The sequence below is a fragment of the Ostrea edulis genome, chromosome 1 (genome assembly GCF_947568905.1).
Source record: "Ostrea edulis chromosome 1, xbOstEdul1.1, whole genome shotgun sequence".
Classification (NCBI taxonomy): domain Eukaryota; kingdom Metazoa; phylum Mollusca; class Bivalvia; order Ostreida; family Ostreidae; genus Ostrea; species Ostrea edulis.
Window position 1 is genome coordinate 19842063 of NC_079164.1, and position 14985 is coordinate 19857047.

A 14985-nucleotide genomic window follows, 5' to 3' on the forward strand; every position below is an offset into this window, starting at 1 on the left:
CCGCGTTTACGGCCTTTTGAGCAGGGAGGTATTTCCCTGTTGTGACACAGGACCTCGGGTTTTGCGGTTTCATCCGAAGGACCGCCCCATTTAGTCGTCTCTTACGACAAATTAAGGGTACTGAGGATCTATTCTAACCCGAATTCCCACGAGATTTGAATAGTTAAGAGAAAACATCGCCAACGAAGTCTCGTTATTCATTCATTGCATAATCCATGTATATTGAATATATTCATTTTAAAAGTATAAACCTATGCAATATACGATTTATTAGTGTAATTAACCTCTTTATCGCTGACATGTGTAATAAGCGTATTTTACATGTTAATTTCCACGGAGGTAATTTGTTTTGCAATTTTTTTGAAATATTAGAATAAATATTGTTTTGTAATCCCCGTATGTTTAGAATTTGACACATGTACAACCTTTGAAATTATTTAGAAACTCTTTAACAGGTGTACACAAACATTCATAATGTTCATGTGTTTTTCACAAGTAATCTTTAATCATGCTTAGCGGGAAATTATGGTAATCCTTAATAGAAACAGAGATTTTTTAAAAATACCAACAATACGTAAATACATGTACGAGCGGTCATACAAGTGAACTATAATTGAACCCCTTTCAAATTCTATAACTTCATTCTGGCTGCTTTGTCAAGAAAAGATTTTTTATGAGCCTATCAAATGAAGAAAATGACACCCCCTACCCCCGAAAACAACATTGTAAAAGATAAAATGAAGAATTTCCTCCCAAACATAGCATTTTTTCAATTAAACGTGCTGTTAATCGAACTAGATATGTTTACGATAACTTAATTTGAATTTAGTTCTAAACCTGGTACAATATACATTTATGTATCACATTAAATTTTAAAGCGAAGAGTCCGGTGGGAAAAAAAGGTTTGCCTCATTTGGGATGAATCTATGTGAAAGTTCGACCATTTCCCGATATCCTGTAGTATGGGCCCCCTTCCCACAATTCCGTCCGCGCACTCTCTAGATTGAGGTCAGGCACCGGTTGATTTGCTGTATGACAACGCGCAATTTCAAAATGGCGGACAAAGTAAGTTTTCATCTCGAGAAAAAATACACAAATACTCTTATTTTTCATCATGACAACTTATTTCACTATTTCCATTTCTTAACCTAAGTACTTCCGGGTTAGAATAGGTCCTCGGTACCCCTTGCTTGTCGTAGAAGGCGACTAAATGGAGCGGTCCTTTGGATGAGACCGCAAAAACCGAGGTCCCGTGTCACAGCAGGTGTGGCACGATAAAGATCCCTCCCTGCTCAAAGGCCATAAGCGCCGAGCATAGGTCGAAATTTTACAGCCCTTTACCGGCAGTGGTGACGTCTCCATATGAGTGAAATATTCTCGAGGGGGACGTTAAACAATATTCAATCAATCAATCTTTTCATTTCCCGTTTCATTTTATTTATTTTTGGCGACATCGGCTTCGAAATCCCCGGAATGAAAATTGTTTACATTTTAGACCTCCAATATATACATTGTCTTGTACCGGTGTTGTAGGGTGAGCCTTCCCCCATAACGAGACTTCCCCCGGAAGCCTGGCTCTAGAGTGCGCCTTTCCCCGGAAGCCTGGCTCTAGAATGAGCCTTCCCCCGGAAGCCTGGCTCTAGAGTGCGCCTTCCCCCGGAAGCCTGGCTCTAGAGTGAGCCTTAGCCTTCCCCCTGGGGGAAGACTCACTCTAGAGCAGGAGAACCCCCGGGGAAGTCTCACTCTAGAGCCAGACTTCCCCGTAAGTAGGTAGGTAGGTAATTCCCTTTCCGATAAACTAAAATTTATTTCATAGTTTGCACAGGAGGGGATGAAAGCGGGGGTGTCCCTCTAAAGCGAGACTTCAAAAGGGTTTTATGGCTCTAGAGTGATCCTGGGGGAAGGCTCAATCTAGAGCAGGAGAACCCCCGGGAAAGTCTAGAGCCAGACTTTTCCGTCGGAAGACCTACTCTATCACTAGTTGTAGTCACCCCCCCCCCCCCCCCCCCCTAGCAGGACTTCCCCCTTCATTCATCCCTGGTAAACTACTATCACTTTATGGAGATTGTTTAGATACCAAGACCTTTTTCGGCAGGGCATTGAATTATTTTGCTTAAGTCGTTTATTAAACTCAAGAGAAGAAAACGGTCAATAAAACACATTGGAACTAATAAGTCATTTTGTTTGACCCATAGACCTTGAACTTTGTCCCACACAATACCTATGCCTTGGTTAGTTTTAGAAGATTGAAAAATGAAATGAGGAAATTTCTAATTCATGTTTCTTCTCATCTTCGTACAAATATCGGTTATGCTTTTAAACTTGTACAACTTCAGATAGGTAGGTAGAGAGGTAGGTAGGTAATTCCCTTTCTGATAAACTAAAATTTATTTCATAGTTTGCGCAGGAAGGGGGGGGGGGGTGAAAGCGGAGGTGTTTCTCTAGAGCGAGACTTCAAGAGGGTTTTGTGGCTCTAGAGTGAGTCTTCCCCCTGGGGGTAAGGTTTATTCTAGAGTAAGTCTGCTGGGGGGAAGGCTCACTCTAGAGCGAGAATACCGGGGGAAGGCTCACTCTAGAGCCAAACATCCGGGGAAAGGCTCACTCTAGAGCCAGACTTCCGCAGGGGAAGGCTCACTCTGGGGGGAAGTCTGTCTCTAGAGTGAGCCTTCCCCCTGGGGGAAAGCTCACTCTAGAGCCAGACTTCCGGGGGGGGGGGGGAGTGTCTCACTATGGGGGGAAGTCTGGCTCTATAACACCGGCACCGAAATTTAATTGTCGCATCCCATGTATATATGACTGATATGTGTACTGATGTACAGTTTTGTGTATGCCGCTCCCCATTTAATGTAGAACAATCTGAATTTTCTATCGCGATTTAACACAATTAACAAACTATTAACATGTGATTTGAACTACTGATGCAAAATACTTGACCCATGGAAAGCGTCTATACTTCAAGGCAATCTCGTTCTATACATATCACACTCCCTGTTTAAAGTACACATCTACACGTGTGTTCTTGTCATTCTCTACCATAGGTGTCACTGCTCGCTAACACCTCTGTCAAATGCCGAAATTTCAAAATTCTTGTAAAATTATTTGTCAATTCTTATACAAACGTCTAACTTAATTCGCTTAAACAATTTATGATGCAAACGTTTAAGATAAAGCTGTGTTATCGCTTGTTAAGAATTCCCAAATTGTTGATTTTAATAAAAATGAATCATTATTTCCCGATTTGTTTGCGTTAGCTTATCTACATTAATCATTCTTATTCTTAAATTCCGTTCCGATTACCGTTCCGCGCTTTAGCAACATCCTGCCACGGCAGGTGTAGCACGATAAAGATCCCTCCCTGCTCTCAATGGCCATAAACGCCAAGCAGAGACCTACATTTTATAGCCCTTCACCGGCAATGGTGACGTCTCCATAGGAGTGAAAAATTCCCGAGAGGGACGTTAAACAATATCAAATCAATCAATCCTCCTTTATAATGATTCTGTTACAGTGTACTTTATGTCAGTATCTAGATCGTAGAGACCGGTCGAGGCCTGGATGTTTGTTGAATGAATTTTGGTATTTGGTTTTTCTATCTATCCAAGATTTAGACTTGCTCATCACACTGTCGCTGGAGTATATAGAAATTATGTTCGAATTTTGGCGGATTATAAACTGAATATCTTTGTAAACTTATCTATAAAGGCTGAACTGTTGTTCTTTAATCCGTATTACCATAATCTTCTAAATGACGTAAGTAATGACAAAAGTATGTGAAGAAAATTCCTTTTTCTTTTGTAAAATTATGTAATTGAAATTATGTGTAGGCATGTGCCTACTCGAGCCTAACGAAGCTACGCTCCTGATTGTCAACTGACAAATCTCGAAAAGAAACAAGTTTTGAAGACGATCAAGTTTACATTTAAATAACATGCCACCATGATAAATCTAAAAGCGATCAAAATCGCGCACAAGTGACAGGTAAGATAGACTTTATAGCCTACTAATCAAATAGAGGAAAAAGTGACTTATTCTAACATACATGTACATAACAAATACTATCTGATCTCCACGGACACATTGTATTTTCCCCCGATGTGAATTATTCTGACGTAATTGAATTTACTTTGTTAATTTTTTTTTCTGGAAGAATTTTTCACTCATTGAGACATCATCAGCTAATTTAGATATGCTTAGCGCTTAGGGGCCTGTTTCTCGGGGTGAAAAGGCGTAGATTGTGGCGTACGTCATTAAGACGGGTCTACTGGGGGGATGGAAGTGAGTTATCGTTCCTAGTATAGCGACGTTATGTGTCCCGGTCCCGAATCATTGTAAACTTGTAATGTTATACTGTTTGTTTCTGAACTTTGAGTTAAACAAGATCAGAACACACTGCCAAGTCATAGATTTGACACAAATCAAATCTCGATTTTAAAACATATATTGAACCCATCAACACGTTCCAATATTTGGATCGCAGGAGTGCTCACAATTCTTCTGCTTTAAAGGATTCATTAGAGGTGAAACCATTCGTTTTTAAGGAACACTAGTGCAAGGGCGTAGCTTGGAGACCCAACCATATCTGCAAAGGATCTGGGGCCCGTCATAGGCCCCCAGTAAACATCCCCTGTCGAACAGTCACACCCGCCGTGAGCCCTATGTCTTTTTGATCAGGTTAACAGAATAACTGTCTGTATTTGACCCGATGATAGGTTGTATTGGCAATGTAACATGCGGTTTGGAGTATCGAATTACCTGTTGCCAAGTTCTCTCCACCGACCAGATCAAAATTTGTCCGTTGTCTGTCGGCGTCGTCGTTGTAAACTTGAAACACGTCAGAGAGTAACTGTCTGTATTTGACCCGATGATAGGTTGTATTGGCAATGGAACATGCAGTTTGGAGTATCGAATTACCTGTTGCCAAGTTCTCTCCACCGACCAGATCAAAATTTGCCCGTTATCTGTCGTGGTCGTTGAACAATACATTTTCATCTTATTCTCAGGAACCACTGGGCCAATTATAATCAAACTTGGCCAAAAGCATCCTTAGGTAAAGGGCTTTCAAGTTTGTTCAAATGAAGGGTCATGCCCCTTCAAAGGGGAGATAATCACTAAAATGCAAAAATAGGGTGGGGTCATTTAAAAATGTTCTTCTCTAGAACCAATGAGCCAGATTGATTGATGTTTTCCGCCACACTAAACAATCTTTCAGTTATCTGGTGGCACCCAGTTTTTATTGGTAGAAGAGAGAACCCAGATACAATGTACCTGGGAAGAGACCACCGACCTTCCGAAAGTAAACTGGGAAACTTCCTCACTTACCGGCGCGAGCGGGATTCGAACCCGCGCCGACAGAGGTGAGAGGCCGTGTGATTTTGAGCGCGATGCCCAATGAGCCAGAAGAGCTGAAATTTATAAGAAAGCTTTCTGACATAGTGCAGATTCAAGTTTGTTCAAATCATGGCCCTCGGGGGTAGATTGGGGCCACAATAGGGGATCAAAGATTTACATAGAAATATATAGGAAAAATCTTCTTCTCAAAAGCCAATGAGCCAGAAGAGCTGAGATTTACATGAAAGCTTCCTGACATAGTGCAGATTTAAGTCGTGGGGATCCGGGTTAGAATAGATCCTCAGTACCCCCTTGCTTGTCGTAAGAGTCGACCAAATGGGGCGGTCCTTCGGATGAGACCGCTAAAACCGAGGTCCCGTGTCACAGCAGGTGTGGCACGATAAAGATCCCTCCCTGTTCAATGGAGCATAGGCCTAAATTTTGCAGCCCTTCACCGGGAGTGGTGACGTCTCCATATGAGCGAAATATTCTCGAGAGGGACGTTAAACAATATTTAATCAATCAAATCATGCCTGCCCCCCCCCCCCCCGGGGGGGAGTAGATTGGGGCCACAATAGGGGATCAACGTTTTACATAGAAATATAGGGAAAATCTTTTAAAATCTTCTTCTAAATTACCAATGAGCCAGAAGAGCTGCATTTACATGAAAGCTTCCTGACATAGTACAGATTCAAGTTAGTTCAAATCATGGCCCCCAGGGGTAGATTTGGGCCATAATAGGGAATCAAAGTTTTACATAGAAATATATAGGGAAAATCTTCTTCTCAAGACCCAATGAGCCAGAAGAGCTGACATTTACATGAAAGCTTCCTGACAGTGCAGATTCAAGTTTGTTCAAATCATGGCCCCTGGGGGTAGATTTGGGCCACAATTGAAGAGGGGATCAACGTTTTACATGGGAAATTGGGAATAAATAGAAAAAATCTTTTAAAATCATCCTTTCAAGAACCAATAGGCCAGAGGAGCTGCGATTTACATGAAAGTTTCCTGACATAATGCAGATTCAATTTTGTAAAAATCATGGCCTCCAGGGGTAGGTTGGGGCCACAATATGGACTAAGGTTTTACATGCAAATATATATGGAAAGTCTTCAGATATGGGCCAAGGTAACTCAGGTGAGCGATGTGACCCTTGGACCTGTTGTTAAATTGAACCAAACTTATCAAAACATATTTGTAATTCTTCATTATAATTTCTTTTGCATAGCTTACTTCACTGATTGAAAATATCAGCGAAGAAAATGTTTGTTAAACTTTGTACGTTTTCCCGCATCCAATGTAAACTAGACATCCTTGAACCGGGACAAATAGCGCCGACTAGCGGGAAACAGGGGAACGTAACTCACTACTATCTCCCATCGGGTTTCGCAAAGCAGCAGAAATCCTAATTTCTGTGGAAACGAGGGGGTTACATGTACATATATTTATATTCGGTCTTTTCTATCCCCGTTGTTTCTGTACAAGCCTTCATGTGGGAAATCAGTCACGCTTCGGTTTGAATTTATTTCAGCTTATATTTTAAGTGAATTGTTCGTAAACTAAACCAACGGTAACTGTTGTCATTTCAAAACACTACATCGTTTTGTTGTCCAATTCACCTCAATGATAAAAAATGACTTAAGCGCATGTGTCACTTTATTTTGTAAAACAGTTAGAGGCCCAAGAGGAGTGGAATGTCTTACTTTTAATAAATCGCACAAAAATTTAACATTTTCAGTTTATTTTCTCATCACACACATAGTATATAGCCCATCTGTGAATGCACTTATTCTTCTGAACATGAAAATAATGAATTACTGAAAACAAAATAAACAAGCATTCTGAGAGTATTGCATGGCAATACAGTCCCCTACCGGTTGAAAAAATTACTGTACCACAAAATTATTCAAAGTTCATTATGTAGGTTATGGTAAAAGGGAAAATTGGGGAACCAGGATAGGAAATCAACTACAATTCGAGTAGAGACTAGACCAGGGGGAAAAAGAGAAATTCATAATTAGGTTGAATTGGGTCTTTAACCAAGTCATTAAACTGTGACATGTAGGTGATCATGAATAATTTAGCTATATTGTTGTATTACTATGCTAGAAGTTTTAATGAGTGTAGTACTCTTTTCTACAGAGACAAAAAAAACTTGGATGTAAACTAACAATTCATGCGATTTTTCTAAGTCCAAGGGCCATAACTTGATGAAAAATCAACGGACCGAGACGAAATTCAAACTTGATCTGTAACTTGTTATGGCAAAGCAATGTACCAAATATCAAATGAATATCTACAAGCACAACCAAAAAAAGTCTGGAAAACTTATAATTCAAACTATTTTTCTAATTAAGTCCAAGGGCCATAACGAAGTAAAAAATCAACGGACCGGGACCAAATTCGAATTTGATCAGTAACGTGTTTATGGCAAAGCAATGTATCAAATATAAAATAAATATCTGCAAGAACATAGAAAAAAAGTGCGGACAACTGGATTGACTGACAGACAGACGGAGCGCAAACCTAAAGTCCCCTTCGACTTCGTCGGTAGGGGACTAATAAAAGGGCAATTGGGAATAAAAAGAAATCAGCTGAAAAGGTTAGATTTTTGTGCGATTTACTAAAAGTAAGACATTTCATCCCTCTTGGGCCACTAGCCGTTTTACAAAATGAGGTGACGCATGCGCTAAAGTCATTGTTTATCATGGAGGCGAATTGGACAGCGAGAGGATGTACATAGTGTTTTGAAATGACAACGGTTATCGTTGCTCTTAGTGTGGAATTGAATATGCAGGTGATAATGGATTATTGCTACATAAATATGGGAAATTGAAGATGGAGAAGCTGAAATCATCCCGTTTGGCATAAAGTTGAGTTGTTAGTTTGTTGTTAATATCTACTTTCAATGTGTAATAAGGATGATCCATTAGTCGTGCTTTAAATTTTAATTTCCACGGAGGTAATTTGTTTTGCAATATTTTTAAATATTAGAATAAATATTGTTTTGTAATCCCTGTGTCTTTAGAATCTGACACATGTACAACCTTTGAAATTATTTAGAAACTCTTTAACAGGTGTACACAAACATTCATAATGTTATGTGTTTTTCACTCTAGTAATCTCTAAGCATGCTTAATGTGTTTTTCACTCTAGTAATCTCTAAGCATGCTTAACGGGAAATCATGGTAATCCTGAACAGAAACAGAGTTTTGTTTATCTGTTTTGTATACCAACAACACATATGTACATGTAAGAGCGGTCATACAACCGACAAATCTCGAAAGGAAACAAATTTTTAAGACGATCAAGTTTACATTTAAATAACATGCCATCATGATAAATCTAAAAGTGATCAAAATCGCGCAGATAGACTTTATAGCCTACTAATTCAGTAGAGGAAAAAATAACTGATGCTGACCTACATAACAGTTGAATACTATCTAATCTCAACGGACACATTCTATTTTCCCCCGATGTAATTCATTCTGACGTAATTGAAGTTTACTTTGTTAATTTTTTTTTCTGGAAGAATTTTTCACTCATTGAGACATCATCAGCTAATTTAGACATATGCTTAGCGCCCAAGGGCCGTTTTTCGGGATGAAAAGGCGTAGATTTTAGTGTAAGTTATTTAGACGGGTCTAAATGGGGGATAGAAGTGAGTTATCGTTCCTAGAGTAGCGGCTTTACGTGTTCCGGTCCAATTTCATTGTAAACACTTATTTTAGCTGACCGTTGAGTTAAATAAGATGACTGCCAAGTAATAGATTTGACACAAATCAAATCCTGGGTTTTAAAGCATACATTGAAACCGTCAACACGTTCCAATATTTGGATCGCAGGAGTGCTCACAATTCCTGCTTTTAAAGGATTAATTAAAGGTGAAACCATTTGTTTTTAAGGAACACAAGTCACGCAGGGGCGTAGCTTGCCTTTGGTAACATGGAAGACCCAACCATATTTGCAAGGGATCTTGGGCCTGACATAGGCCCCCAGTAAACATCCCCTATCAAACGGTCACACCCGCCGTAAACCATGTCTTGATCAGGTAAACAGAGTAATCCGTAGTCAAAATCAGTGTGCCAAGAACGGTCTAAAATCGGTGTGAAACACATCAGACAGTATTTGATCCGATGATAGGTTGTATTGATAATGTAACATGCGGGTTTGAGTATTGAATTACCTGTTCCAAGTTCTCTCCTCCGACCAAAAATTCTCGCATTTCGTTTTCTTAATTCGTTTTTAAAACTGAACCAAACTTATTAAACCATATTTGTAGTTCTTCATTATAATTTCTTTTGCACAGCTCACTTCACCGATTGAAAATTTAAGCGAAGAAAATGTTTGTTAAACTTTGTACGTTCTCTCGCATCCCATGCAAACTTGACATTCTTCAATCAGGTCAAATAGCGCCGACTAGCGAGAAACAGGGGAACATAACTCACTACTATCTCCCATCGCCTTTCACAAAGCAACGGAAATCCAAAACCTAAAGAGCTTTGCAACATTCTAAACATGCGCAGATCATATTTGCATTTGCTTAGAGACTTTAATTATGTAAGACGGACTAATAATCTCTCCCAGAAAAATATATAAACATTACAAAAATACATCGAGGTACATAGAGCACACGCAGATTAATTTCCATTTTCAGTCAAATATACAGAGGTATAAACATTACAAAAATACATCTTGGTACATAAAATATTATACACCATTGTGAAATAAAGGCAACATTCGCAGGGGCGGATCCAGAAAATTTCAATGGAGGGTGCGACCCTTTGTATATTTTCCGCCCAAAGGGGGTGGGGTAAAAAGCCCAAAATGGCAAGCAAGATCATTTTTATTCAAAATGTTAAACTAAAGTAGGGGGTTGCAACCTCTGTAACCCACTCTAAATCCACCACTCATACGTACATCCGAAAAATTTTGATTGCAGAGAAATACTCAACAAGCTGAATGTTTTTTCAAATTGCTGTTTCCATAATTGATTTACATAATTTACAGATAGAGCACTTTTGTCTGCACGATGTACAATATTACCAAATCATAGATATAGTCAATTTTTAGATGAAAAGTATTTGAGATGAAAAGTATCTTAAAATGCAGACTATTTCATTCTATGCTAAAATTATAGAATTCTGTAATGCAAATTTAATTGGCGTAAGATAATTACTAAGTAATGAAATAGCACGAAGATCTTCATCAATTTAAAAGTAAATGTTCATCAGAATTGAATCCTATTCTGTGATTCAAAAAGGAGTCAAAGAAAGATGGGATATGTTACGATAAAATATTCAAAAACAATTTAGATACAGATATACTGTTACAATGCACATGCTAAATTTACTTTGCTTCCCTTTAATACATGAATACTTTAAACACATACTGCATTTTGTCGCACGCACACTTTACACAATTGTATTTTACTTCAGATGACGTTCAATAAATGAAATCGTGATTGGAGTAAAGAGCTGTTATAATGTATGAAAAGGATGGCAGCTGTACGAAACTACGTCTGTTTGATCCTTCAAATTCGTACATAATGAAATACACGAGTCCTGGTGGAAGTCATTTATAGATACAATAGATCATTCATGTTTAAGTTTTGAATGTATGCTAGTATTACTAGTACAAATCGCCCCCTATTTTATGAAATGAAATTGTAATTATCAGATCATTGTGCTGTACTGGTGTACCGGATAATACTTAATTGAAATTATCAGCAGTAATAAAAAGAACACAGAAAAAAAAAATGAAATTTTCTTTTTAAAAGTGCTGTAGCTGTAGCGGGTTTTTTTTTGTTTTTTTTGTTTTTGTTTTTTGGTCACTAGTTCGATCTCCAATTACCGGATAGCCACCACAAATAAGCTGACCTTGAAAACAAGTTTACCTGTCGGCTATTTCAGATAAGGAACTAGTTTAGCCTGATGCTGGATTTTAAAATGTCAATTCAGTCTTGCAACTAGAACAGACCAGACCCAATCTTTCAGAAAGCGGGATCAAGAAAACCTCGTGACCGCATAAACGTACAAGATCTAATATCCATTCCCCGTCTTTGTCGAGTTCCTGATGGGATTCTAATTCAGAACTACTACATGTAGTTAATGGTTAGTAGTATTACATCGTGTTAACTTGATGTTGTCAAATTAAAGTCATATTTCCTATACATGCCAGACTTCACACGCCTAGAGCTTTTCAGTATTTTTAACTTCAGCAGTAAATACTCATGCCAAGAAACTGAAACCGACAGGTATCAATTAACAAGTTTAAAAATGAAAATAAGTATTATCATGCATCGTGCATGCATAGATGCCGCTCCCATCAAACTTAGTGTAATGTAGTTATAACGTGATAGATTGTAATTAGTTAATGTGATTTGAATAATACTGACCATAAGTATGAAGGTTGACCATTAGCGCTAGTGACAACCTGTCCTCTCGCTGATAAAATAAGAGATCTTTATCTGGTAAAGATGAGATTTAAATTTTAAATAGAGTATTGAATTCGATAAATTAAATTCCCTTTTAAATATACGACTGCTTTGATTTGAAATTTGGTCAAGTGTGAATAAAATCATGCAACAATAAGACAACTCTCCATATCACATTTCACAATCTTCTTGCAGGTTCCATTTAGGTGGCGACGTTCTGTTGAATCTTATTTGAGGTTTTAACCTACCCGGATAAGTGAAAGAACAATGAATTTGAGCGTTGTTGCGTTATTTCTCATTTTTGCACAGTTGGGATATGCTGTCAACAGAACAGACATCGAAAACCTGTACACAGACCTAATACTGACCGTAGCTAGCTCACAACTGCTGAAGGATGTCCCTCCGGCTCAATACACAGTAGTATCTGGGTCATTGACACTATTGTCTATAAGTGGTTTAGACGAAGTTTCAGGAACGTTTTCTACCATGGTCAATTTAGCTTTATATTGGCAAGACGAAAGACTTAAATGGGATTCTTCGAGTTACGACAATCTCAGCTCTATTGTCATCCCACAGGACCAAGTCTGGACGCCATCAATTATCATGAGAAATTCTGCGAAGAAAGTGAAAAAATTAGGTCTGGAAAACAACGTGGTCACTATATCCAGTGACGGATGGGTATCCCTGAATATTGCTGACTATCTAGAAACTGTCTGCAATTTTGATGTAACACATTTCCCGTTTGATCGCCAAAAATGCGAAATTTTATTTTTTCCGTGGATTTACACCAGTGGCAGTGTTGATTTCAAGCAATCGTATAGCAACGTTGATTTAACTTTATACTCGGAAAACGGAATGTGGAAAATCTTGAGTACGACATCAACGGTTAACTACATATTGCGGCCTTCTCAAAGTGGTCAAACATACAGGTTTGCTGAATTAAAATATACGATTGACATGGAAAGAAGATCGTCCTATTTTGTTCTGACGATATTTATGCCTGTAATTATGCTTCTTCTTCTCAATTCTGTCGTTTTTCTTCTGCCGACGGACAGCGGTGAACGCGTGGGATATTCCATCACGTGCCTGCTAGCGTTGGCAGTCTTCTTGACCTTGACGGCTGACAATTTACCCAGAACATCTGATCCATTGTCGGTCCTTGCCTGTTTCTTAATGCTTCTGGTGATGACATCCGCCGGTATTTGTCTAATGACAATATTAAGCGTCTGGTTGCATCACAAGGATGAGAAGTCACCGATGCCGATATATTTGAAGAAGTTCGTATACCACGTGCTGTGTAGAGGACGAAAAACGCAAAAAGCAGATGATAAGAGGGTCATTGTTACCGTAGAAACACCGAAAAGTACGTCGAAAGTTAAACGTGACTTCAAGGGCACACAAAGCCACGGAACTAAGAAAGTGCAGATGAACGGAATTCGACCAACATCTCTGAGACAGATCAAAGTTCACAGTGTGGACGAGAAACAACCGAAAGAGAATAAAAACACGGATGATCCGTATTCCGATATTACGTGGAAAATGTTTGCAGAATTGTTCAACCTTCTGTGTCTGGTTGTCACACTCTCGTTCACAGGAATTTTGTTCTTCTTGTATGTGTTAATCGCAAGAGGTAATCTTTGAGAAGAAATGATACACTTATTTTTGAGTTTACAATCTACGGAGAAAATATTTTTCACGTGAAATTTAATTTCTGCAGGTACGCGTAGTTACGGAAACCGCTCGTGCCAGGTGAGAAAAATATTTTATCTGTCTGTCTTCAGAGAGAGATCTGGCGGCCACCGGATAAGTTTAAGCCGACCGCAACATAATTATATGGCGACCGCCAGATAATTTTGTGTGACCACCACCAGAAACTTATTTGACGGTCACCGTCAAGTAAATTATTTTTCTCACCAGGCACCAAGCGACATCAGTACTTGATATAAAAGCTGTAACTTTCCAAGCCGTGCCTATAAGAAAAAAGTCCATACACTTCATGTCCAATCTCGCTGTAAACAAGTCCACTGTGTATCGTTTTAGAACGTCTTGGTTTATATACTGGTATATTACAAATATTCCATTTAAAAATAGAGTTAAAAACACAACTCATATTAGTTTGATAGGATAACTACATTCATTGAACATGCCTTTATCCAGTCTATACACCGAACCAGAGATATACCGTTATCTACTATTTTTCAATTTTGATGGAACTAAATTTCTTAGTCGAAGTTTATTTTAAGGGCAAAAAAGATGCAAAAATCTTGTTCTGCAATTGCTATAATTTACCCTACCTAATTTTAGAACAAACAAAATGCAAACTTCTTTAATTAAGAATTCCATGACAGACTTATCGAATTTTAAAAATCAGGCTACTAAAATATGCATTACATGTATATCATGTACTTGTAGGTGCTTAGGGACAGAGTTGAGATCATTGATAAATATACAGTGTATGTAAAAACAAATGATGTTTTGTTTGGAGCTTAATTATCATATCATTATAATCATATGCAAATTTACCTGAGATATACATGTAGGGCTCACGGCGGGTGTGACCGGTCGACAGGGAATGCTTACTCCTCCTAGGCACCTGATCCCACCTCTAGTGTGTCCAGGGGTCCGTGTTCGCCCAACTCTCTATTTTGCATTGCTTATGGGAGTTATGAGATTGGTTACTGTTCATTATCTTCATCTTTCATCAAACTAAAAAACTCCTTGATATTCAGTAAAATAAGAATTTACGTTTTGTTTTCAGTATGGTATTGTTGAATAATCTGTTCAGTGTAGAAATATCAAAATTAGTATTGATAGAATATTTTATTAACGTTCGTTATGAATATTTATATGTAATACTAGATGCTTTGAGTGGGAATGTTAAAGATTATGTAATGATTTGAAATTTATTCAACTCGAATATGCACGTGTACTTGTAGGTGCTTAGGGACAGAGTTGAGACCATTGATGAATATAAATACATGTAAAAACAAATGATGCTTTGTTTGGAGTTTGATTTCTCTCTTTTTTGAGTTGCACAACCATATTTCATCACCTCCCAGTTTGTGCAACTGTTATTCCAAAGTCTACATTTTTGTGCATTAAAAGAATCCTTATTAATTTTGAGTTTGCATATCCCTTTCTCCAAATTCAATTCTAACTGTGCAGTTTCTAACGATCTTTAGCTCACCTGAGCTGAAATCTCAGGTGAGCTTTTCTGATCA

The 14985-nt window shown here is 38.4% G+C and overlaps 1 protein-coding gene across 2 annotated transcripts; it reads left to right on the top strand.

Moving 5' to 3' along the window:
* The first annotated feature begins 3861 nt into the window (after window positions 1-3861).
* Window positions 3862-14758, top strand: LOC125663606 (neuronal acetylcholine receptor subunit alpha-10-like). Of its 2 annotated transcripts, none has more exons than XM_056152994.1 (2): window positions 3862-3978; window positions 11960-14758. In XM_056152994.1, the coding sequence occupies exon 2, from the start codon at window positions 12032-12034 to the stop codon at window positions 13403-13405; it is 1374 nt and encodes a 457-aa protein (XP_056008969.1). In that variant the 5' UTR covers window positions 3862-3978; window positions 11960-12031; the 3' UTR covers window positions 13406-14758. The 2 variants fall into 2 exon arrangements, with proteins under 2 accessions (XP_056008969.1, XP_056008968.1); XM_056152993.1 differs by lacking the exon at window positions 3862-3978 and adding an exon at window positions 10528-11441.
* The last annotated feature ends 227 nt before the right edge of the window (window positions 14759-14985 follow it).

Coding starts and splice junctions, on each gene's coding strand:
- LOC125663606 (XM_056152994.1), top strand. CDS start 12,032: ATGAATTTGAGCGTTGTTGCGTTATTTCTCATTTTTGCACAGTTGGGA.